Consider the following 26631-nt stretch of genomic DNA (forward strand, 5'->3'; position numbering starts at 1 on the left):
ACATGAGGAAAGCTGCCTCCTTCTTTAAAATAGTAAAAACAAAGTGGGAGGGGAAAATGTGATTCCACTACCTGCGATTTATATTCAGAAGATTCAACTAGCATCGTACCTGCTATGAACAATGACTGAAACTTTGGTATTGACTCATTCAAGTTAAAATATTTGTATAAATAGTGTCCTTGCTACTTGAGGATGATTTAGGATTTTTTTCTTTTGCAAATTGGGATTTAAGATAATGCAGAGAGTTAGGAAGCATCACATGCAACTTACTCAAGCTATACTACATGAGGTTCATCATAAAAAGGCTTTTATATTACAGGATATTAAAACAGCAGCAGTCCCAGTCTTCTTGCAATATATATTTCTATAAAACATTTTTAAACTAAATGAATTAAACTTTTGCACAAAGTTGATATTGCATATGAATTTATACAGCAATAGCTGAATACTCTTTTCTATAAACACATAACAAAATTAAAGATAACAATTAATAGAAAAATACAAGGCCTCTTTGCCATTCATGTTTAGTGTAATATATAGCCAGTCATAAGTTATTAAAAAATGCACAACAAAAGCCTGATGAATACAATCCCTTCTGTGCCATTCCATAACTACGATGAATTTCACAATCAATCAACAGCGGGGGAGGGATGAAAAAGGGAAACCCTAGATTGATAGGAAAAGTGCTGTTTTCTTTACTGCTAAATTTTTTACTTGCAAAAAACTTTTATTTTCTAAAGAATACTTGAAGTCTGTCATTCAATCCAGGAATCCGGAATAACTCCGTGAACTATTGCATCATTTTAACTACACACACGTAGGTATGAAAATATCAACTCATTACTAGGTATGTAATCAAATTAAAGCCTTTTTTCAAGAAAACTATTCTTTCATCTTCAGAGAACCTCCCACATCTTTAAAAATGTTTTTATTAGTATTAGAGAGTTGTTATTCTGTGAGATGACTAATCCCACTTATGGGTCTGCTTACTTTCTTCTTTTCTAACCATGTAATCTGATATAAATCAGTTAGGTTTCAAGGTTCGACGTACCTTTGGATTTGAATGTAAATGCTTTCAGTTCCCAGTGTGTGGTCTAATTTAATCTCTTTGCCCAAGATCCCTGTCTTTAACTGTCTAGCCAATAACAGCTTTGTCAAATCAAGACAGTACAAGGCAGCAGACAGGAAAAAATCTGTTTGTCAGATATATTAGGAATATCACTGTTGGCTTCAGTAGTGTAGGAAGCAGTAGTATCCACTAATATATCAGGATCCAGATCCTCAAAAAGAACTACTGTGCCTTAAAAACCTTTCAAAATCTCTGACAAATGAACCAAGCAACATAGATACACAGAAATCTGTGGGTAGAAGTTAAATGTCTTTTGATGTAAACTTTGCCAACCAGATGGCAGTATCCTTCACAATAGCAAAACCGCAACTAGAATTAAAAAAATACCTTTTAGCTACGATCTGTCATACCTTTTCTTAAACTGCCTGGCAAGAATGGATGTTGTGCAACTGAAGCACTGGAAGTACTTCACGCTACCAGGAGAACTCCTTGGAAAGATACAGAATCGTAAGCTACAGAATGCTTAGAAAAGATAGTATTGTGTATTTAAAATTATATTATTTTTAACTCGTAAGACGACATCTAGCAAGTGACAGCAAAAACATCAGAGCTGTATTGTTTCCTCTGCTGATATCCGATAGCCTTAAGTGCACGATATGCATAGCTTTAAACTTAGGGATACTATATTGAAAATAGTAGCTGTTGGCCAAATTCTGCATTCCAACATTAAGTGCAACTTATAACAAGCTCACAAGAATCCTTGACTGAATACAGAAACAAAAAGTAGCCCTTTTTCCTCCCTTGCATTATGATAGTGGATATATAAGAATAAAACATCTGGACTTCAGAGGGACCGTTTCAGTTGCATGATTTTTAGTTTCAAAGTAGCAATATCCCACAGCAGATTTTTGCTTCATTGTTTAGAGTCCAAAAAATCTTTACAGATGCCTCTAATAATGTCAGGAACCATCTGCTCCAATCCTGTGAACTCCCTAGTGAAGAAAGTATGAGATTCTCTTGGTTCAGAAGCCATGTCTTTCAGATCATCCAGAGGTGCCCAGGCAACACCCACAGAGAAGATGGTTATTCCTACAATAAGAAAAAAAAAAAAATAGTTAACAGCATTTTGGCTATGGATGCAAGAAAAACAGCTATTTCTACATCCATGAATTAATCTGGACCAGAAAAGTGTGTTTCAATACCTGCAGTCTGTCAAAGATGATTAGATGCTGCCAGGAATTAGATGCTATCAGATTAGATGCTATCAGGAATTAGATTTGTCTCAGTAAAAATCCTGAAGGAAATATGGGGTCTCTTAAGAATTGCGGTCTGAGTTCTTTTTGTAGTGACACAGATGAATGTAGCAGTTACAATGTCAGTCTTGAAGCACAAGTAACACTATGTAAAATGATTTTGAAAATAGATTTGGGTCCTTTGTGTATGCTCAGTGCTTTCAAGCATCAGCAGCCCAACAAGCTTTTTGGACAGAACTGCTTGTTTTCGTCCTAGATGACGAAGGAGAGCAGGAGTCATGCTGTATTGGGTGGCATCACTGATTGAAGCTTCACTACTTGGCTCTTTATTTTTAATTTACTAATTTCTCTACTGTTTAGGGAAATAAGAGTGTGTGTATGTTTCTCACTAAGCTGCCATGAGCGAGTCTACTCACACCTGGCTCCATAGTGCTGGTTTTTCATCCTCATGGAAAACGGTTCCTTGGGGGCTTACATTTTGCTGGATTTAAAATAGATATGATACTTGATTTGCTCACTTGGCTATATTTGCAAACTTTAAAAGCTTAACATTTACAATAGAGCAGAAATAGGATGAATCAACTTCCACCGCTTATAAAGACACATCAATTACCTGCTTTTTGTGCAGCAGCAGCAGGTCCTCTAACATCATCGTAAGACTGACCGTCAGTCAAAACAATGAGAAAATTTTTGTTTGGTCCATCTTTCATTGGCCCAAACACGTTTCTGGTTGTGAAAGAAATGGCATCACCCGTAGCAGTGCCACCGCTCATGTAGCGAATGTTCCGGATAGCCGAGAGGACCTTTTCTTTCGTGGTGTAGTCTGTGAAGCTGAACTCAGTACGCTGGTCATAGGTGAACTGCACGGCTGCAATCTTGGAACCAATGTCGGAGATCTCAAAAGCCTTTGCGACGTTGCTGATGAATTCCAGCACCAGGCGGAAGTTGCTGTCTCCAATGCTGCTGGAACCGTCTATCAAGAAACCGATGTTGACGGAGTTGTAGCATGTCTTGCTACACAACATCTGCTCATGCGAACACAGTTTTTGGACAAGAGGTTTCACGTATTTGGTAGTACCAAACCAGGTGGGCATTTGGTAAGAGAAGAAGCCGTTGTTTCGACAGACGGCCTGTTTGAAAACAAAAAAGTCAACAGGTAAATACTGGCACAGCAGCTGTATAGAGAATACTCAGAGACCTATGTGATTTTCCTTCAAAGGCCTGATGGCCTAGAAATGGAGCCTGACGGTGGGCAGTTGGGGTGGGGTTTTGTCTAGTTTGTTCGTAAAGAAATTGAGGACAAACATTTGCAGTTGGAGTCAGTGAAAGCTATAATATAGCTTATTTTATCCAATAGTTAATCAACCCTGCCCACTCCCCCCCCAACCTCTTGAAATTTCAAATAATTTAACTTTATGAATAAGAACTGGAAATTATAACGGTGTTTTGGGAAAGTGAACTAAGTCATGGCTACTGAATATCCAAAGGATTGAAAGTTCTATGCTTCTGCTTATCCACTGAAAATTTGGCTTCTCTGTTTTCCCTTTGAAATTGGTAAGCACTTTATTTTTTAAAATCTACAAAGTGTCATAAACACAGATATACAGTTGGGTAGAAATACAACTCCAGGCTATTCAAAGCAAAATTTCTTTTTCCCCTGGCTTCCATAGGGTGAATGTAAAGCGCAAGGTAATTGAGAAAGGGGTTAAATTTAAAATCAGCTCTCCAAGATCATCACTAATTTGGCTAAGATCAAAATGCAGAAGGGGAGGGCAGGCCTCAGTCCCCTAAGGGCAGGAGCACGTAGGAGTTAGACCTGCTGCAATGCCACTGGGATCAGCAGCAAGCTGCCTTGTACCTGGAAGCAGCAGAGCAGTAGTGCTTCATCCTGTTCTGATGAAATTAGACATCTAAACCCTCCCTATGAAAAATGAGATATTTTCCTCGCTGGAAAGTAGGTAAGACCTACTGATTAGCAAGCTCATGTGGAAGGAGCTGATCTGTGTTAGAACGCCTACTCAAACTCATCCAGAGAAATATCCAAAAGTCTTCACGCAAAATGAAATGGCCTCCATGTGAATTTGTTAGGATGGTGTTTTTCAATCTTTCCTGTCCTCTTTGTAGTGAGATTAAGTAAATGATCCTCCAAAGGGCAGGTACAGAAAGATATGCCTCCCTGCCTGCCATTTCAGGATAAGAGATATCATATCCGTGCTTCACTGCCTTCGACACATTTAACCATAGTTATGATAGGGGAATCTCCTACACTGAGAATCTTCATGTAATCATAAAGTTCAGGAGCTACAACTTGGCCAAGACTGTGAACTGGGAGGACAGCACTAGCACTTTGGTACCTTTGTGTAGCCCCCTTCAGCAGGGGAAAACTCAGTGTTTCTCTAGGCTTCCTCGTGATATTCTTCTAAATCACTTATAAGCAGGGATAGCTTCACTGATGTTTTTGAGAGAAAATTATTTTTTTATATATATATAAATTAGTTCATTAAGATTTTAGCCTGAAGTAATCTCTAGAATCATAGCCATCACTGAGAAACGTATAAGGATATTCTCTCTTACTTTGTCAACAAAACCAATGTCTTGTACCATTCCCAGCTCCTCTGTTGTGGGTTTCGCTACAGACACAATGAATACGTTGACTCCAAATTCTCTGGCCACTATGCCAGCTTCTTCTATATCATCTGAGGGCCAGCCATCTAGGAACACTACAATGATCTTGGGAATTCCTTTGCGTGCTCCATTTTCTAAAGAGAAGAACTTCTGAGCTGTGTGCTTCAAAGCTTTCCCTAATTTTGAACCGAAAAAGAACATGAAGAAATAATGCAATTACATTTTGATATACCAGTTTTCTATATGAAATTGTTGTGATGGATTTTGGTTATGATTACAGGTCTAAGCCAATGTAAAAGCAAAATAATGGCCCAGGAAATTTGATAATAATGAAGCTTGAGCAACCTATAAATTAAAAACCAAAAAAAAACTTCAAAGAAACCCAAAACCAAACCGCCCCTACAACCCACCCCCCCACACACAGATAAAGCTGAGGAAGAAACCACTGATATTTTTTCACACCCAGAGGTCTAGTTTCACACTAGGAAGTAGATATATTAGTGCCTGCCAAATGAACTGGGAGGAAGAAAGTTGAGGAGCTACTTAAATTTAGCTTGTGAAATGCAATGTATTTAGAATGCTCAGTTTCCTCATTTGGCAGCCATCTCTTCACAACCACTTACTACTAATTCCGAGATTATTCTAACTCTTTAATTAGCAACTCAACAAGAATGAAATGCTCGGCCTTTTAGATATGAATTTGTCTCAAGATACCACCCTGCTACTAGTGAAAAGTTGATTACTGTTTGAATGCAGGAAGTGATATTTGCACTTCTACTCTAATTAAATGTATAATAAGCAATCCTAACTTCTGGAAATGAAATGGAAGATGTGGGAATGTTCTAGCGGGAAAATGTTGAACCTAAAATGAGCGCGTCATCTAAAACACCTTCTTGCCTAACTGAATTATAAGAACTTCAGTGTGCATATATATATATATATGCATACTTACATATATTAAAATAAATATGTATTTGGAAATGTAAATAAATAATTTCTATTTGCATGGAGATATGAACTCACCTGTATTGGAATTGCCTCCTCTGAAACCTAGCTCCTTTATGGCAAACAAAACTTCTTTTGCAGCAGTGAAGTTTTTCAGATAGAATTCAATTTTTGGGTGTTCACTGTGGAAATATAAAACAGAGTAATGAAGTATGTAGTTCACTTTTCATACCGCTATGGCATTAGCAAGCTAAAATACACTTAGAATCATTTTGTTCTTAGTAATATACTCTTCTTTATATTTATCATTCCTAAAATACAAGTACGATCCTCACTGAATAATTATGACAGTCCTTAGCAAGAGGAATTATTTAGCCGAGTGGGTAAATTAAGAACAGATTGATTCTTATGCTTATCAAGTAGCTGAAAACGTTAGGTTGAAAATATATACAGGAAAAAATTTAGAATGTCCTAGATGTTAAAATAAATACATTTGTGTAATTGAAAATTGGCAAGTTTTCCACTATTTGTATAAGAAATACCTTGTTTTTAAAAAATTCCTGTGAAATTTAACAGTTTGAAGAGTTTAATTTAAGAAATTTTAAGGTACCTTAGCTACTGACTCCATTTCAGGACTGAAAGATTTTAGCTACACTAAGTTTCCAGATTTCACTTTTGATTTTTAGTAGGAAACAAATTTGTCATGCGAAGAGTAGAAATAAAAACACCTGCAGGTCAAAGAGCTGCTGCTACAAATAAACAGCCTGATCCTGCATCAGAACCCCGAGAATGAAGCCCTGAGCCAAGGAGAGCTGGGCTGCAGCGCTGACCCTCATGAGAATAACTGTTAAAATGGTACTTCTGGAGATACAAAGATTATTGCTTGCAAGATTAATTTCTAATGGAGACTTCAAGGTGCTGAACGGATTACTCGGTTTCTCCGGGAATTGTTCCTCACGTTACAGTACTCAAAGCCAGGGCAGTGAGAGCGAGGCTCATTTCCCCTAGATTTTGATGTCCACAGTGGACAGACTGGATTTTTCAGGATGGAATTCATCACAAAAAGAGACACCCAAAGCGTTTCAGATGGTCTGTGCCGTGAAAGTGGTCGCTCTTTCTAGAGACTGTAAAAGCAAGCCCAGGTCATTAAATCAGATGCAGATGTCTACTCTGCAGCCGTCTAAAGACAGGGGAGAGGAACAGACTTTAATGATGAAAGACGTGACGGAGAAACCCTGTGTTAATCTAACAGATGTTTCATCTTAGAATAAGAGGGTTAAAGGCTTCTTTGTGCTTCCTTTATTCCAGAAGCAGTAGCCAAAGTGGTTAAGCCTCGGAAAACTGCTACTGCTGAGCACTAGCAAACTGAGCTGTGGCCCAAAAAATCCATTTACCAACATGTTGGATGTGGCAGTGGCTTTCAGACTGTTTTGCAGCTGTGAACATACGTTGTAGTATGAATAGGCTTAATCAAGTGACTATTTACAATTTGAAAGTATTAGCTGTAGTAACCTACAGGTTGTCGAGAGCAGCTTTTTGTTTTGTACACACACAGAGAGCCATTTGTGACAACTTCCTACAACTTTTGAAAAACCATCTCTCCTTTGTAGAGTGCTTTCTGCCGCCTTACTAAGACGAGTTACAAAACTGTCGGCAGCAGAGGGGCTGCTCTCTCTAGCCAAATATCAAGTATCACAGAGGCAGAAGATGATCAAATTTTTCACACCTTCTCACGTGGACACCTCAGCGTAGCACAGAGCAAACAGTGCTACAGCTGGAAGGACTTTGCTTTCTCTTGCTATTCATCTGCCATTATTGAGTGAACCCTGTTCTGCAAAATAGGGAGTGATATACTAATTGATTTCTCTTATTAATTACTCTGTTATATTTTGTATAGGTCTGTTCTCACCTGGCTTGTACAACTCCAACGTGCGGCCCTTCTGTTCCAATTCCCAACATCACCGCTACTTTTCCAACAAAGTTTTTCTGCAAATTAAATCTACGTTGGCCAATGTTGTAACTTCCATCAATGAGAAATGCAATATCAGCTTTGCAGTCTGTGAACATCCAAAATAATTAGACTTACTTAACACCAAACAAGCATTAGGATTTTGCTTTGCAAAAGTTAAATCTGTGGGTTCCTACCTTTGTTTCCAGCCTTTTTATCGAGTGTCTTCTTAGGTCTTTTACCTTCAGTGAAGGAAACAGCATGGATCATTTAAGAACAACAAGATGAACAGCCACAAGTGAACTACAAGAAGCTCAGACTCCAAGAATTACACTAAAATCCATCTACATTAAGAACTGTCAATCGGTTTAATTATTAAACTCGCACTACTACTGCTTTGCACCTTAGAGAATATTCTTTTCCAAATGAAGTAGTTGAACCTTCCTTTCTACGCCTGCCTGGCTGATTACTGAAATGCAGAAAGCTGGGTGGGTCGCTGTAGCTCTCCATCCCAAGCGCCACCACTTTTCAGTCAGCAATCCTGCTGTACAGCGAGCAGTTTAAATAGTTTGGAAGCAAACCATGACTTAAAGTATAAAGCAAACAGTCTATTCACAAACAACATCCAAGTCCAGTATTTATACACCACTAACCTGCATTAAAACTGATTTAGACTTTCACTGGCAGCATTTTCTGTGGAGAAACACACATAACATCTAAATTTCTGCTATGTACATCCTGAGAGCGCTCAGCCATTGAGTAGTTCTGTGAGAAGGAATGCATTGTCTGTCTTCTCTGTTGCTTAACAGGAATTAATATTACATGAGCTCACGAACTCTTTCCATCCTTTCTGTTATTCGCATTACTTTTCTAAATTCAGATTTTTCTTAATTTACATGAACACTACTGAAGTCAGAATCAACCTCCTCGACTACAAACGATTCCTGTTTTTTGCTGATGAAAGATATACTACAAAAGTAGATATTGTATATATTCTTTTCTTTGAAAACAAACAAATCCTATGAAGCATGGCATTTTAGTCAGGGGTTCACACACTGTAGCACATCTTATCACAGGAGGCTTCCCTTGTGGCAGAGACCTCGTACCTGTAGAAGGACGTGCTGTTGATACTGATCGCCCAACTGCTTCAAGCGCTGTGTTCTTGCTACCTGTAAAAATAACATAAGAATAAATTTACTGTATTTCAGTGTATTTAGATGAAAATACAAGTGCTTGAAGGGTGCTATATTTCCAATAATCTTTCTTCATCATCCACCATTAGCTACTCTTGGAGTAGGATGTGGGTCTAGACAGATCTTTGGTGCAATCCAGTATTGCACTCCTTGTTTTACAGCTAATAAACATCTCCTTTGAGCTTCTGCACTTGAAACATTAGCAGATGATGAGTAATTACAGCGTATCTAATTGATGAGAGTTTTTGAACTATGGCAGACATTATTTCTAGTAGATACAATTCAGGACTTGATCTGGAGAAGTGGATTTCACTTAAAACTTCACCAAAAGCACCTCTAATTCCAAGTTCTTAGGTATTGATTTGCAGTGGGCACTACGTGAGGATTACTAGTATCTTACAGATAGTAGGCTGAATTTCAGCTATGTAAACAACAAGAATGCATGAGAGATGTTCCCCAAACTTCGAAAGAATATACCAGAAAACGCATAGACTTTAATACTTTTGAAACCACAACAACATATACAACCAGTAGGCTTCTTTATACATTTTCATGAGGGAGGTTTAACCTCACCGAGGTGGCAGGGCGTGATAACTGGTTTGCAATCGGGCACAGTATCTCAACTGCGCGGACAAAAACTTCTGAAAAACCCCACTCTGTCACCCTGGAGCTTAATGACCATGGCACATGCAATGGGACATCATTCCTGGTTTCGGAGGGTCACTGTTCTGCTTGCGGGGAACGCTGCGCAAGCTCTTTGAAGGGTCTGACAAGCGCCAGCGCCTGCACGAAGGCAGGCAGGGGGAGAAAAAGGATAAAAGTATATGTCTGGAAGCGGGAGGAGGACGGGACTGCAACAGCAGGATTGAAGCACTGGTTTAGACCAGCTTAAACTGTGGTGGAACTGCCCTGGCAACTGCCTGCTGTCATGTCATTACATTCTAAATTACTGCGATCCATTTTTACGCTTCTGCTACAGATTGGCTAGTCTAGCTGGAATAGTATTTTAAGGAAATTGTGAGAAAATGAAAGTAAAATAACGCGTTAAAAGAGAAAACTGGTGTTACTACACTTCAGACAGCAGCCCCATTTGTTTATGCATACAGGAGCACCGAAGAAGTTTCCTAGAGTTCTGTTAATGTTTCAAATATAGATTGCAAAGTAGTAAGTGTGATCCACCTACGAGTCACTGAGAAAGACGAAGCCCATCTAGTCAGCACCTGAGACTGGATCCCATTGGCATTTACAGCAGGGTAGTTTTCCCGTCCTGGGAGAGTCTGTATCCTTACAGCTCCTCCTGCATTGGTGATCACCCCGCTGAGATACAAAAAGACACATTTTAACCACAAGAAAATGCAGTGCAGTTACACCATCATTAGTATGTTGGACTCAAGCCTTCAGAAAAAGATGCCATACAGGCTGGTAGGTGTGTTCAGGTTAAAACAAGCTGGAAATTGCTGAAAAGAATTTTAAAAGAAACTATTCTGCTGAGCACCACACAAACGCATTAAAAAAAAAGGTCAGGAAATTCTAAAATTCTGGCAGTGGTCGGACTGACGCAGAAGAGTGCTGTTTCAAGGACACACTAATTCCTAAAGGAAAGAGCTCCAGCAAAACATATTCGAGTTTATTATGCCTCATGCATATTTGTGAGCGAAACAAAATTTGGCACGCTTAACTACAAAATGACTAAAGCTAAGAAAACTGAGAAGAAAAATTGCTCTTTATAGTAGTAATGGATATGTAGGATATCTTGTTACGCAACTACAGGCTGAGATCAGAAGTGGTAGATATTATTGATAGCAGCCATCAGATTACTGATAATTATAAGAAGGAACCTAAAGCATCTTATTCTTCTTATTCACCTGTAGTAAACATTAAATGTGAAATCTGAAATGAATGAAATAATTAAATGCAAGTTAATAACTGGGTTGCTTTCAGTCTAGAGTTGGAAATAGTCTATCAACAGTAGATGCAATTCAACTGTGTAATTTTCACCGACAGAGATGTAGTGTAATGTACCAAATTGCAGCTTCAGAATTTGGAATACTTAGGTAACAGTTAACAAGTCATAGCTATCTTCATTAGTTTAAGCATACCGCAATGCATCCTTAATATACAATTACAATGGATTAATTAAAAAAAAAAAATTCAGAACAAACACCAAGAAGCTTACTGATTGAAATATCTTATAAAGTCATATTCAGTATTACGAGACCGTTACACTCCTTAATGCCTTACCAGAAGGGTCAGTTCAGAAACAGAAGCGACAAGAAAACTCGTAGCAAAATCTGTGGAGAAAGTTTTCCAAGACCAAGAATAGAGTCAAACCTAAAGCACCCAGACCCTAGACAAGTTTTTAGAAGCCATAGTCTAGTTCTCAATGGCGGCCACTGTTATTTTTCCCTTGTTGAGTTCCATTTCATGACTCAATGACCAGGTTTTGAGATTGCCATCGGATCTCTCTTGCCATCTGAGACAAATGAAGGAATAGCTAGTTTGAAAATCTTGCTGATGCTTATAGGCTGAGGATCGTGTGAATACCCAGCAGGACAACAGATTTTATGCATTTTGGAAACTTCAGGGTTAAAAGCAGCCCAGAGACAACTTCACTGGTTTTGCAGGAAGAGAGGCTGTGGCGATTGGTTTTATTTGGATACCCCAAGTGACAATAACAGGCATCAGAACCGTTCAGATCTCTTTTTATGTGCTACTGAAAGAATGGTTATTATTTTTTAGAGGCCAAAATTCAATGTTGAGCTTCTCTAATAGGGAGTAAATGCTTAAATGCTCTGTAGTACTTGGGCAGGTACAGCACTGCGGGAGACAACCAACCATTTCCAGACTATTTAAAAACAGCAACGCGCGCCTTGGTATTTATTTTCCTTATCTGTTTGGCTTCTTGCTTGAAAAGAGATCCCTGCCTAATCGGATTTAAAACAATGTGAAAGTAGAGTAATCAAGATCAGAGTTTAGAAAATCTTGCCTATATTTTGGTAATATGAGCTTTGGGTATCTGTGGCGAAGGCACAGTAAGGCAAAGTTATCTTTCAGAAAAATAACACATTAATGTATTTAGAATAATTCAGTCTAATTAGAACACAATTTCCTTCTCCAGTACCTGGTTCTCTTTGGCATTCAAGCCTTCACTAGTATCTCAGTTTTAACTGATAAGGAAATATGTGTCAGAAATAGACTATATTGTGTTTAATTGGAACGGTTCCTAGTTTAAGTTTATACTTGCGGTTTTAGTGAAGCTACTTTGGGCTTGCATCAGCATACTTGATCTATGCCCAAGCTGGCTCCAAAGAGGAGCTTAGTATCTCTTCCCCCTTCCTTTGTGGTGGACTTGCAACTGTGAGCACTGAATTAAACTCAAGAACACATTCATACTGGAAGCCCAGCCTAAGAATTATTCCTGGAAGCAATGATTTCTGCTTGTTATAGTCATAGCGTGACCACTTCTGTCTATATAGTTCCATTTTTTTCTATTGGTCTTTTCATTTTGATTGCCAGGTAATCATTCTGGGGAAAAAACCCCCAATAAAATCTAGATACTCTCCATCAAACTTGGAAGCTTTCCACTGAAACCAGAGTAGATTTATTTGCCCCTTATCTATTTATTGAAAACATGGGATTCTGTATTTCATCACGAGTCAAAACTCTAGACTGCCTTTTGAAGATACGCTATTTCCATACAACAGCTCTGCTATTTTTCATGCAGGTGGGGGGGTCGATATTAGATGTGAATATAACATGAACTATATCTCTATGAAAGTTATTCCTCTTTTCTTGCCCTTCTGTAGGTAAGTTAATAAGTTTAAGCCATCTTTTACAATCTCATCAGTTTTACTTGGGCTGTTTCTTCCAGCAGAAGCAGAAGAAACCATATTGTCAGTCTGCCTTTGTATTCTGAACCAGATTGGAAAATTCCTTTCTGCAGTCATTCGTGATTTACTTTAAAAATGAGGTTCATCCTGTGTAGATCTACAGTGGTATTTAAAGAGTGAAGAAGTGCCTTTGCACTTCCTCCGAATGATTTATGTCATTACAATCTGCTTTGATTTCACCGCTGTTCTTTGCTCCTGTGCGACTGACTCACATTGCCATGGCTGTTTTGATTCAACTGGAACTCTGCAGATTTTCCAGGAACAGCTTTCGCTTCCTTACTCACTGTGTTCCATGCTACTGACAGCACTGCTTGATGGCAACTTTATATAAAAGCTGTCAGTCCGTCCTCTTGCCTGGCTTCGCTTTCAATAACAAATCATAATTTATATCAAGGTGGTATTTTTTCACTCAAAAATGCACACAAATTAAACAGAAAAGTAGATACACGAGGAAGCAGTCCAGTACTTCACTGCACAATATCTCATGGAAGGCAGTATACTGGCCAAGGGCAGCAGAAGATATGGGAAGGTCTTACAAAATATAGGAACTTAATCTAAACCATACTTAAAAATCTGAATTAAGGTAAAGAGCAGATGGGATTGAAGCTTTTTAGAGACCTAAGCACCTCCTCAAAGTAAAGTGCAAGAACTGTCTATCCGCACTCTCGGAAAGAGAAACATGGGGCTGGCTTGCCTTTGCTGAATTTTGAATGTGTTTTTCAAGGAGCCTGCATATCAAAACTGATGCCTAGGCCACAGAGAGACTCCTCCAGCCGTGGGAGATGACTCTTAGAGATGGAACTGCAGTCAGCAATCTTAGGCATAGCAGCAGAAAGCTGAAATACCATCTCCTGTTAAAAGAAAGAGGAAACACCAGATTTTCACCTGGTGAAAGTGTTTTTCCTCTGGGTAAACGCTCGATTGTTTCTCAGAATTTCTAAGACTGATGACAGATTTGGCTGATGGAGAGAGCACTTTCTGAAGCACACTTAGAAGCTCTTGACTTGTTTAAAAATGTTGGAGATGAAGCCAAGTGGCTATTCCCTTAAATGGGCTTAGTGCTAAGTGTAAGGTAAGGATCAGCTAGATAAAATTGTCTGAAGATAACAAAACATTGTCAGTGAAACAGACAAAGATTGTTTTCCCCCCCTTGTTGTATAATGGTGTTAAAGAGTGAAGAGAAACAGATTTGAACATAGACCAGATGTTCTATGCCAAGGAAGGATCCCCAGCCCAAAAGGCAGCAGCGCTCCAACTGGGCTGTTAAAAGTCGTACATATTGAGCTGATTTAGTCTTGCAGTTCCAGAAGCAAAATGTTTGCTCAGAAACTCACATGGTATGTTTTTATGCTGATCATTATGCTCATCGTACATGTCTATAGGTAAGCTATCTGCTTCTTCAGCAGAAGGGAGAGAAGAGAAAGAAGGCAGCCTGCCATCCTACGCAAGAGCAGAATTTTGACCCCCGGGAGCTCTTTTTCCCCATTGCTAACAGAGTGCTGGCTCTGATAGCAGCTGGCATTTCCTATAGGGTCCTTGGATGAAAAGAGTTATCCTCAGGGACTTAAGACAGCTGAATTACCTGAATTCCCATCTTCCCTTCCATCAGCAGCTGCATCAATCTCCTTCCACATCATCCGCCTTTCTCCATCACTCCAAGCAGCGCCCTCCCCTTCTCCAAACTTCAGTCTCCTACTGCTGCCTGACTGCCTTCCATCACCAACACAAAGCCGCTCAGGGTTTCATGCCAGCATCCCCTGGCCGCCCAGGTTGTGCTCTTTCTGTCTCCTCTGCACCCCTATTGCTTTTGGCAGGAAAGAAGGCTCAGCAGCAGAAGCAGGCACTATACCAAGGTTTCCCAGGGGATCTACAGCTGCTCAGAAATCCCTCTGGCCAGACAACCTTTTTTTGTCAATATTCTTCTAGTAAACACTAGGGTAGCCCAGGGGCCATTCCTGTTTGTGGTCACTTTGTGGCCAGCTTGGTAGTACCATGATACGCTTTTGTTACACTCGAGTTCTAGAACCCCAGCGTTTAATTAGAAATGGTTCCACCCCGTGAGCGGTTAGGAAAGTTATGAAAAAAATTTACATGCCTATTTAGCATCTTAAAAACTACCACATGAGGCTAGGTCTCCATGTAGTGGAATTGGCACTAGAACAGAACTGCACAAGCTGAGAACTTAGTCCTTCATTTGACCTTCTGATTATTAATCCAATTAATCACTCAGTGGTAGATTTAACTCCGTTCTTCATGCCTGCACAGCGACAGCCTGGTAGGAGGCTCTCCATTCTTCCCCTGACAAATAAATCTTTTATTCTTCTGCCCAGAAAAAGAACAATATTAAATAAATATTCTGTTTCCTGAGAGTAATTACACATAAAATGAGGGGAGAAAAAGGAGAGAAAAAGCCAAATATAACAAACTAAAACAGGCAGAAAAGTTATTCATCTGTAGTATGCAGAATTATTCATAGCCGAAATCGGCTAAGTTCTTAATGTGCACTATATAGTATTTTATTGTGTTAATAATTGCCTCACAGTAATGGAACTACTCATAGGAATAAACGTTATTTGGTTTATACAAAATTAAGGAATCAGGCCTCAATTTGGACCTGGCTCAGAAACTAGAGTCTATGTGGAGAGGGTGGGGAAACCGACCCATGTTCACACAACCCATTCCAGTTTAAAAAAAAAAAACAACCAACAAATAAACCCATAAGCACTGCTCCCAAGACGGATCCTTCTTGAAACAGCGGATAGCTGTCTGACTGTGCTTTGTACAAGATAACAGCAACAGTCGTCGTAGCAGCACAGGCCGGGTACTCAACAGCACTGAAGGTACAGAGCTCTATCGCACTCACCGTGCAATATAGGGCATACTTCATTGTAAACTAGATGCGGTTGTTTCAGTTACCTGGAGGAAATCTCCGAAGTCCTCAAAGCCGGTATCTAGTTACATCACGATAACAGCAAATTGCGGTGATTAGCTATTAGCAATATGTTCTTGGAGTTTGACATCAATATGGGGCTTAGCCATTGCAACACAGAGCAAGAAGGAACAATTTATATTTTTTTGCCTGTTATTGTTGGATTTTGTGGCCTGCACTGAAGTTAGCAGAGATCTAATCAGCTATCCTCGCACCTCCATCCAGCAATCCTTTTTTATCAGAACCAGTATTTACAGCTGCTAATAGTTGCAGCAAAACCACCGAAACAGTCTCTTATGGCAAGTTCTGTTCTAAGTAAAAAAGGCTGGTAGGACTAAGCCCCCAACTTTAAAGCAGTCCCCAAAAACCAGCAGTTCTCCTAAACAGAAGATTTTTCACCTGTAGTCTGCTCTTTCAAATTGCTGTACTACAATTTAGCATATTCAGAAGACTTGAACATTGTCAATGTGCATATTTACTGGAAGAGACAGATTAGAATGGTGGGTATATTTTAATCCCTTCATTGCTATTAGAGGCCTCTTTGTTCTTGGAACACCCATGGAGACAGATCATTAGGTTTTACAGAGGTGCACATTTCACAAGAGGTATAATTTGAATTGACACTGACTATGGAAAAATCCATATTTTTCCATGCTCCTATGCTTCCGGGCATATACAATAATTATGCACAGTTTATAAGGTAAAGACTTTAGTGAAGACCTAAGTGGCCTTCCACAGACCTGTGCTGTATTATCTTAGGGGAAGACTACATAAATCTTGAAAAGAAGTCTGCTTCTTCCATTTCTTGTACCTCCTTCTATTGTAAGTGTGTTGATTTTTCTGGTGCTGATCTAAAAACTGTATTGAAAAGTATAGATCATGTACACATCTGATTCAAAAATTATATTTAAAAGTCTAGATCATGTGAACATTTGCTAGCATTTTCAGTATTCTAGTATTTCAGTATTCTACTTTTCAGCATTTTCAGTATTTCCACTATTCGACTTTTGCTAATTCCTGAGTATTTAAATTAATACGAGATTCCGCTGAGGTACAAATCTGGAGTAAAGCAGATCTCGCAGCCCGGTTGGATGGGCCTTGCTGTTTTGCTGCAGCTGGTCAGCAGCGGCCCCCAGCTGCGGGGGAACCGAGCCCCACCAGCTCTCTTGGTGGGACTTCTCTAGCCATCAAACACTCGCCACTGGTGTGGGAGATTTAAGTTCAACTAAGGCTAGCTGAACTGGTTAGGAACTTCTGCCACATTTCAAAACACTCAAGACATAAGTATCTTCAGAAAGCGATCTTTATATAGGAAAAGCTTTTTTTTCCTCCTTAAGACAAGAGCTCTTTGACAACCAGTAAAGAAACAGAGTGTTAAAAATAAATGGCTACATCACTAAATACAAGCATTGTCTTAGAAAAAAGACAACTGGAAGAAACCTCAGTTTTCCTATATATGCTTTTTTTTTAAAAAAAAAAGGAAGACATTTGATCCAGATATTCTCTCATAGACTTCTTCTACATACATAAACTAGGAAAGCGAAAAACTGAACTTTTGTTTTTAAAAAAAACACCCATGAAGACACTTAAAGCACACTGAATGAAGCATTCATTCTTTTCACAGAAAGATCAAAAGGAAGCCTGTTCTAACAGTGAAAACAGAGACATATAATTATCTTTGAAACTAACTCTTAAGCTTTTAAAACAAGCGCACACAGATCCCCCCGACACCTCCCAAGTTCTTTCTAGCTGCCCCTGGAGTACTTTAGCTCTTAGTCTCCTTTACAGTATTTAACAAATTCCAGATAGAATTTCTACTCAATTAAAAAAACCTGTTAGTTTTAGTTTACTTTGGAGTTTAACTACTATGAAGATATCCTGAATTTCGGAAGTCTTGTTAAAAGTTATAGGATTTCAATTGACATTTTAAATAAGTTTCTGGATAGTAATTATAGCCCCATAAGTATTATTTAAAATGCTTAGTATGTATTTTACAGCATTTAAAGTATCAAGCAATGAATGTTAACTCAAAAACCCCTTTATTTTCCTCCTTTATCTTCTAGTCATTTATTTCACTAAAATTTTGGGGTGGTATTTTTGTAAATAAAAAAATACTCTGATAGCAGAGTTCAGCATCGCAGCAATATATTCTGAAATAATTTCCTTCTATTGCTTGGGAACAAGAAGAGATTGAAACTATTCCTCCCTTTCTTCTAAAGGTTTTGTTTCACTTAAGCTTTTAAGAATAGTTTCGGCATTTCTGCAAGGCAGCAGTAGTCTTATCTGGAATATACAAATACAATAAGATGGTATGATTTCTTTTGTTTTAACTGTAGTTTATGTATATGTTAACATCAATGTACCTAGATGCTAAATAAAACTAAGAAGGTCAATGGTGCTTGAAGGGATTCTGGATAACTTATGTTGTAATCCTCAAATACTAATGAAATCTCATTCAAAGGAACAGAACATTAAAAACGGTCTCCGTAATATAGTATGATACCTCAATATAATGATTTGTGTCAAGAGTACCTCTTCAAACCCAAATCATTTAGATTATATGCACGATGAAGTCTTACTTTTAAATATATTCATAATATTTAATTATGGATTTTTCAGAAATTACAAAAAATTCGGGCAGGATGATCTAGTCTGTACTTTTACGTCAAGATAGGATTGATTATAGTTCTCTAGCTATTCTAGACAGATGGATGTCTATCTGTTGTTGGAAACTGCACTGTCCATTGCAGTTCCTATGATATCCCAGGTCATCTAGTCTCTGTCCTTATTATTAGGCTTTTCTTCATATCTAATGCAAATTTCATTGCCGAAATGTCAGTCCTATCCTAGGAGTCCTAACACCTTACAAAGTTTTGAAACTACTTTGTGGTAGGAAGAATATCATGAAAAGGTCTAAGTGAAGAAGTATCATGTGGTATGGCCAGTTAATAGATGAAGCTAAGAATCCTCCTTTAATAACCAAAAGCTTTCTCCAAGTATCAAAATCAAAGTCTGAAACTCCCTGGAGACTGACAGTCAGGACTCAGTCTGGTTTCCACAGGAATCTGAAATAGATATCTCTGTCTCCAGCTATTTTGCCTAACATTTCCTTATTTAAAATTGTTCTAAAAAGTAATTTACCTTGCAAGTAAGTAATTAAATGTTTGTCTTTCCTCCAAAAAAAAAGAAATAGTCAGATGACCTCAATAAGATTTCTGCCAGCCTGTTCTCCTTCCCCTGTGGAATTATTATTGCTGTTCTAATGACATCTATTTAACATAGGTTATCTGGATATTTTCCTTAGTTTCCCATTTGATACAGGAGTGAATGAAGCTAGACAGCAATCTCTTAATTAGACCAGTAAATAGACTAACACTCACCAAACAACTGTCAGAAAAGAAATACTGTGGCAGAGAGACATAACACTGATTAATAGTCTTTATGAACCACATTCACCCAAACCACGGGTAGGTCTGTTTGCACAGGAGCTTAAACCAATTTCAACCATTTCACTGTCATGTAAATGCAAGTAAAAAAGTGCATCTGCTTTCATTCTCCGATTGGTTACTATTTACGCTGTATCCTTCCATGTTCCAGTGACACGTCTGTTCCCTTACGGTGAAAGTCTGTCTGCCACTGTGCCGTTTCAGGGAACGTTAAGAAAGCTGTTTTCAGGAACACCTAACACAACTCGGGTAACTTGCTAAGCACCCAGCTGTTCTTTTCTCTGTTGCTCTCTCCTCTCCTAAAGACATTCCTGTTGAGCTACTATGTCTCCCAAAGTCCAGAAAGATCTTTATTATGACGGCATCAAAAGGTTAAAATTGATAAATGCAGCAAGACTATATAACCTTGCTTAACACATTGATTAGCAATCTTCTGACTCACCTGTGTATGGCAGCTCCACAGACACTGGAAAGAGAGGCATAAACTCCATCCCCAAAGACATAAAATTGCCATAGAGGACAGTTTGCTGGGCAAAGGACATCTTCTGTCTCCTTCCTCAGGTCAAGGCCTCTTGTAAAGCACGTGACAGCAGTGGAAGCTAAAGAAAAACCAAGAAACTGTGACATGAAAATCATAAGGGTGGTTGGTTTTGTTGTTGTTTGTTTTTAATCTCCTACCATTTCCAGGTTTAAAGCAATGTTTAAGTTTGAAATTGGGTACAGTGTCTCATCTTATGCTCCAGTACATCTGTAAGGATATTTTTGGAGCTTACAAGTGTGCAGCTATGAAAAGGAAGAAAACACTTTATGGGAAAGAAGCGGCAGGAAAAGGTGGAAAAAGCTTAAAAAATTAAATAATTAAAATAAGATAAAAACAACACTATAATAACATTAAAATAATATCCAAGGAGTATTACAAGGTGGGAGCAAAGCACCAGTAATTCACATCTGTAAGTTTACTGCAGAGACCGAAGGGCAAAGGAAAGGAGTTTTGAGGGCTGGTGAACACAGGCGGCGGGCAGCACTCTCCAAGGGAGACATTAAACAACTCTGACATCCCCACAGTAATCTCCAGCCATAAGACATCTATGAATCACTCGGGGAAACTCTGAGCCTTCCCTCCAGTGGCATTCACGAAGCAGGTTGACAGCAGCATTCCCCTTAGCCTCTGCAATAAATCCTACTAAAGTCAGCGTTAAAAAGAGTACACATCTCCTCACTCCAGTAACATCTAGAACATGCATATAAATTCATTGCAATTAAGTTTACATCATTATCCTTGTGCAAAGGCCTGTCAGACTGACCCAGCGAGACAGAAAGTTTTTATTTATCTGAGGCACATGCACTTTTCACATAGAACCCCGCATTTTTTCTTAAAAGCTGCTCCTCAGATTACCATTATTAAGCTTTTACTGTGCTTGCACATGTACACTGTAGGTATGCAGACACACATTTACACCTCTATACAGTTTTGCTTGGCAAACTGATCCTTTTTTGTTTGAAAACTTTGAGATCATTATCTCGGATGCTTCTTCTACACATGACAGCACAGTCAGCTGGTCTGACAGCACAGCAAAATAGGGCTTTGGCTTAGATCAACATCAATTCAATATCATAAATCCAAACCATGACTGGATATTTATTGTGAACTTCCTAAAGAGCACATCTTGCCTTTGCAGAGCACCAGAAGGCGCAAGAATCTTTTCTATATGCACTGTAAGTATTACTTTTTCCACAGCATTGAGGGCTGACAGAGGCTGGCCCGTGTGGGGGTGCATACACCACAGCGTTACATCCCAAGGAGAGCATCTTCAGGGGATCAGTCATCTTCCACCTGCTTCCCCTTTCGCTCTTACCCCAGGGTGTTTACTGACCCTAACATAAGCCGCTGTTATTTTAAAGTATTTGGAGCATACACCGTCCCTCAGCAGTGATGGAAAAGATCCCACATCCTGCTCATCTCACCAACTTTAGAACTGAAAAGCAGAGCAGTTACAGCTGGAGTTGCACAGGAAAGCGTGTCTGTTCACTCTGGCTACATAAATCTAACACATACACGTTCATAGACCATGCGTGTAGTTCTACTCTTAAGTATATATAATCCTCATTAATGCTACACTGAAATTATGTTAAACTACCTAATCCTATTTTCATGAAAAAAATCTTTGCGGCTATTTGTCAGCATAGGGGTGTGGCTTAAGTGTGCTAAATGTATTCATATAGTCTACAGTAAGAAAAACAAAAGCAGTACATACTTCTTCATTTTCCCCTTTTCAAGACAGTAAAAGCTGTCCACCTACCAAGACACTGTGAAGTGATTTAATCTGATTCTCAAGTATCCTAACAAATAAATAAGTTTTTTTAGGACTAAATCTTACCTACTCACATCCTCTCCATGTTTAGTCCTATACATTTGCCTTAAAAACAAAAGTCTGAAAACCCAAGCAGAATCACCATGCTTATACCTAGAAACATATTTTCACTGTTAAAGTGCTATATTAGTGGTGTTATGCTAAAAGAAGTCGATTTGCTTTGCTGTTCTAGTCCAGTAATTCTTTCATGAAACTTCTACAAATGTATTAGTCAATCACTGGGCACTACTCAAGTAATATCCACCAAATGACAACTAGCGAGACCATCAGAAGCAGAGAGCAGCTGGAAGGCTGGATGCCCTCGGAGGAGCCACTGCAATGAGATCTCTGGTAATCTCTGCTCTCACAGTGCTGCTTGCGCCATGCACCCGGCAACATTTTCCCAGCCTCTCAAAGTGCAAGACGCCACAGGAAGTTTTGTACTTGTCATTTCTAATGTACTGTATGTGACCGTATGCACAGCCTGCCAAGGAATTCAAAGACAATGATTAGACATGTCTAGTTAATGAACCCTTTATCACTCAGAGATTTGTATTTCCCTTACTACCAGGTACTTACTAATTACAGTCGTATGTCAAACTAACATAATACATAGCACAGAAGATGGGGGTTGGGGGAAGAAATAAATCTTGCTGTGTTTTCCCTGGCTATGAAAACACAGAAATCCATTGTAGCCCAGCCATGGGATTTTTGTGTGCTGACAGCCTAAATACTGTCATGATCCTTGTCTGCACCATGAGAGGGGAGGGGGCTGCGTGAACTGAAGAGCTGACACGCTGTAGCTGGGGCTTTAGCAGTTCATGCCTCAGTTGGATCAGCACCGAAGCAATAACACATGCTTTGAAGTACATGATGCTGTTAATTAAAAAGCAACTATTTCATTTTGGTTCTCTATGTAGGTAGATACAGTTTTCTATAAGCTGTAATTCTGTAACTAACACTAGGAATGTTAGGTGCACTATCAAACTGAGAAGTACTGGGTACCAAAATTAAGACTTACAATACCAACGCCGCAGCGGATTTTGTTCTTCCCTGTTAGCTAATGCATCATCAGCTATCCAACCCATAAAACTACAAGTACTCTGTTGCAAACAGGAAAACTTATTGATCAGGTCTGAATAACAGATAATACGCAATAGTTGTTTGCCAGCTTACATACTAATCGTTCTCCCAAATTTCATGTGATATCACTATCAAAGTTGAAGGTGGTGCTTGTTTTTGTTAGTGTATCCAAGATACTTCATCACAGCAGAAACCGCCAAAGAGCTCTCTCTCTCTCCCTCTCTCTCTCTATATAAAGTAAATGAGGTAAAACCCAGATGTTTTGATCCCTGTAATTTAAGAATGCAAGAGCAGTCGCAGTGGAGGCATTTCTCTGGGTACTTACGTGATCCAATACTCTAAATCCATGCATTTTTGGAATAAGGAAAGATAAGCCTGTAATTTACAGGAAAGGACTCAGTCCTAGACTCCTACCCATTCTGGACTCTGATGAAGACTAGAGACCTACGTTATGTGATATAAAATTAAGCCTTCAGAACTGTAATAAAGTGACCATCATCCCATTCTGTCAAGACACACACTCTTTAAGCATCACGGGAACACACTACATCAGGGTACACCATAAAAACATAGTACAAAGAAACTGTATTTCTTCCCGATTTAAGTCATGTTTAAAGGTAGGGATGAATGTCTTCCATCACTGTTGACCTAAAAAAGAAACAAAAAAAGCAAAGGCTCACTTCTCTCCTAAAACATCCATCCATCACTCCATCAGTTCCATCTGTTTGGTGCCTCATCCCGTGTACTCTGATTTGCCCTAAATAGTTGTTTCTTATGCCTACCTATAAAAGTTCTGAACTTTTGACAGGAGTCACTAATTTAAAAGACTCTAGAAAAATAAAATCCATAGCCAAAATCTGAACTTTTCTAATCTTGAAGTCTCCATGTCCAAGTCCAGAAGTCTCTGCTTTGGGAAAGCAGAGTTTGTTTATGTAAAGGAAAAAAAATAGGGTTTCCTAAGTGTGAGGTAGCTGTATGAGTCACAAAACAGCAAAGTACATCCCTACTACGCTTCTTATTCCTTTGTGTATTTAATATTGCTTCTTGGCAAAACAGGAATATTTGAAGTCCTTTTTTTATCTTGAGGATTCAAACAAGCCTGCTTTTTATATCTTATGCAAGGATTACTCCCACAAACCTTATCCATACTAGAAAAAAAGACATACTAGTAGAAATATACCTGTTTATATTTTGGAAAACGTGTTCACAGATTGCATATTAATTCATGTAATCTTAAATACACATCCTAATCTGGACAAAGGCAATGTGATTTTTAAGAAAATCTGCTCAGGGCTATATAATTTATTTCAATCTGAGACTTGCCCTTTTCTGATCAACTTAAGGTCACTTACCATCACATGCCAATGTTCACCCACCCACCCAGTCTCATGTACGGTAACCAGAACTGTATATTTATAACTGTACATACTATAACTAGTATTTTTTGCATTTGGGGGGGAATATCAGGAAAGATATAAGATCCCTTAAGATCTCCCTGAGTAGTTATGAGCCTAAATGCAGTAGATTTTTGAGAAAATTAATGTTCTTTCATTACTTTGAACAACAGAATTTAAGTACTTATATAAAAGTTCCTGCAAGCTTCTAGTTCAATAACCAAATGCTGCTGAATTTAGGCTCTGAATAACGGTAAGAGACAACAACTTACAGTAACAGTTCACATTTTATACAACAAACACATCCTGGTACCAATATTCCATTTTGCCAATATTCCCTTAATGTTATTTTAGTTCGTTACAGATCCCTTCAGATTACAGAGGCTTCTCCTCCAACCCTGGCAGGAAGCATTACAGCAAATTTTTTCACTTGTTTCCTGACAGACTGTCGGCATTTCATCTGTAAAATAAAAAGGAAAGGAACTGTGGTTGGAGTACGTTTTCTTTTGCTGTGCATTTTTTTTTCCTCCTTTTTTAGGCATAGCACTCCTGTGATATATAGCTATTACTGCTTTAGCACAGAAGAATTTTCCTAATGCTTGACTGAACATAAAGTGAGCAGCAAATCCTACTTTCTAATGACAGTGAAATCCTGAAGAACGGTTCAGAAAAGCTTGAGGTCACTCACCTGCTGCAGGCCAGGCCTGCGTGTGGAAGCACATCCTTCTGGAGGCTCCTGCCCTCCCTTGGTGAAAGGCTCCGCTGGACTGGGCAGATGATCCGCTTGCATCCTTCAGGTTAATTATTTAACTGCTCCCTGTGGCTCTTGCTTCCTGTAGATTGACTCTGGCTCCAGAAGAGCCCACTTTCTGGCACCAGGGATGCGGTCCCATAGGGCATGGAGCAACAGGCAGCCCCTGCCCTGCTAGGCATGGCAAGTACCTTCTTTTGCTTTCCAGGTCAAAATAACGGCGGGGCATGTTTAAAAGGTTTTTAATCGACTCCATGGTCAGAAATATGCCGTAGATCCTCAGATTGCCAAGCACCACGCGAGTGCCTTCATAACACGCACAAATACACCCCCACTCACACTTGCTACCAGCACTCCCCTGGATGGGGGCACCTGTCACCACTGCTCTTCTTCAACCTGTGCCAGGAGGGAGTTTCACCCCCGTTTGGAAGCGTTCCCAGACACCCTCCGCGCCCTTCTGCGGCCTCCCCCGCGGGTCACACCCGCCCCCCCAGCAGCCGGACACGGCGGGGCCCGAACGGACCCCGGCTCCGGCGCAGCCCTCCCCGGCGGCAGCGGCTCCCCGGCCCGGCCCCGGCCAGGACTCCCGTCGGGCGGCGGCCGCAACAGGGCGCGCCGGGGAAGCGCCGAGCCGGCACCCGCGACCCCCGGCGCCGCGATCGCCCGGCGGGGAGGGACGGGCAGAGACGGTGCGAAGGAGAAACGCCCCCGTGGGGATGGAGGGGGGAGGAGGTCGGACAACTCACCCGAGCCGTCGCTCCCGCGTACGGGGCCGCCGAGCAGGAAGGCGCCTGCGAACAGAGCGGGAGCGGGTCGGGTCGGGGCCATGCTCCGCGCCCGCCCCGCCGGACCCCAGCCGCTCCCCGCGGTACCCACCGAGGAGAAGGGGGACGACCCACATGGCGGCGGGGCGCCCCGCACCCCGGGGGAACCGCGAGCAGAGGGGAGCCGAAGGGAGGGCACCAGCGCAGCACGAGGCAGCCGAACCGGGCCGCCCACACCGCGGAGCTGCCGTCCCCGCCGCGCTGTCCCGGCACCTCCGCGGAGCCGCACGGCCGGCAGCGGCCGCCGCGCCCGCTTTAAAGCTCTGAGTTTGGGGCGCATGGGCACTGGGGCGGGCGAGGGTGGCCGGGGCGGGAGGGAGGGAAGGAGGGAGGGAGCGGAGCCGGGCTGGGCGGCCCCATCGCCGGGCAAGGCCCGGCAGGTGCTGCCGTGTCCCCCCGCCCCCGCCTGCTCCTGCCACCCGGGTCCTCCGGGAACGGCGCCCCAAAGCAACCGGGTTCGCCCCCCTCCCCGGTACCTCACCCATCCCGGGCAGGCAGCGGGGGCACAGGCACCTTCCCGTGCCTCCTTTGCCGTTTGTCTTTCCAGATCTGCCCCCACACTCCGCTATTTCCCATCCACCTACAGCTTTTGAATACCTTATTTCAGATTATTGTTATTATTATTGTTATTATCATCATCGTCATCAGTACCTTAGTTCAGCTTTGTGATTGTTATCGAATACCTTAGTTCAGATGTCTTTATTCCAGATATCTCAAGAAATGCGAGTGAGCTACCAGCCACTTGGCCACAATACCTAGCCTTTCCTCCAAAATGAAGCAAGGGGCAAAGCTGTCGGGGGGGCTAACCCGGCTCGTTCCGTGCTCCGTGACCGCCAGGGGCAGGACGGCCGGGACCCGCCGGGGCCGCGCACCCCCGGCCCGGCGGAGCCGCAGCGGTGCTGGGGCGGTAACTCGTCCCGCCGGGCGCTG

At 40.7% G+C, this 26631-nt stretch overlaps 1 protein-coding gene across 1 annotated transcript; it reads right to left on the minus strand.

Moving 5' to 3' along the window:
* Positions 1–346: 346 nt before the first annotated feature.
* COCH (cochlin) lies at positions 347–25885 on the minus strand. Its single transcript, XM_054201469.1, has 11 exons — positions 25754–25885; positions 25624–25668; positions 19741–19897; positions 10213–10350; positions 8947–9005; positions 8038–8082; positions 7802–7949; positions 5971–6074; positions 4897–5123; positions 2936–3452; positions 347–2158 (listed from the first exon to the last, which is right to left on the minus strand). Exons 1-11 carry the CDS (start codon positions 25776–25778, stop codon positions 1983–1985), a joined length of 1641 nt encoding a protein of 546 aa, XP_054057444.1. The 5' UTR covers positions 25779–25885; the 3' UTR covers positions 347–1982.
* Between the last annotated feature and the right edge of the window lie 746 nt (positions 25886–26631).

Source organism: Rissa tridactyla, chromosome 4, assembly GCF_028500815.1.
Source record: "Rissa tridactyla isolate bRisTri1 chromosome 4, bRisTri1.patW.cur.20221130, whole genome shotgun sequence".
Lineage (NCBI taxonomy): Eukaryota > Metazoa > Chordata > Aves > Charadriiformes > Laridae > Rissa > Rissa tridactyla.

Bases quoted from the DNA above. Each gene is read 5' to 3' on its own strand.
- COCH (XM_054201469.1), bottom strand. From the start codon at position 25,778: ATGTGGGTCGTCCCCCTTCTCCTCG. The intron at 19,898-25,623 runs GTGAGTTGTCCG...GTTTTTCTTTAG, and splicing joins ACGCGGGAGCGACGGCTCGG to CTTCCACTGCTGTCACGTGC. The intron at 8,083-8,946 runs GTACGAGGTCTC...CCTTCACTGAAG, and splicing joins AACAGCACGTCCTTCTACAG to GTAAAAGACCTAAGAAGACA.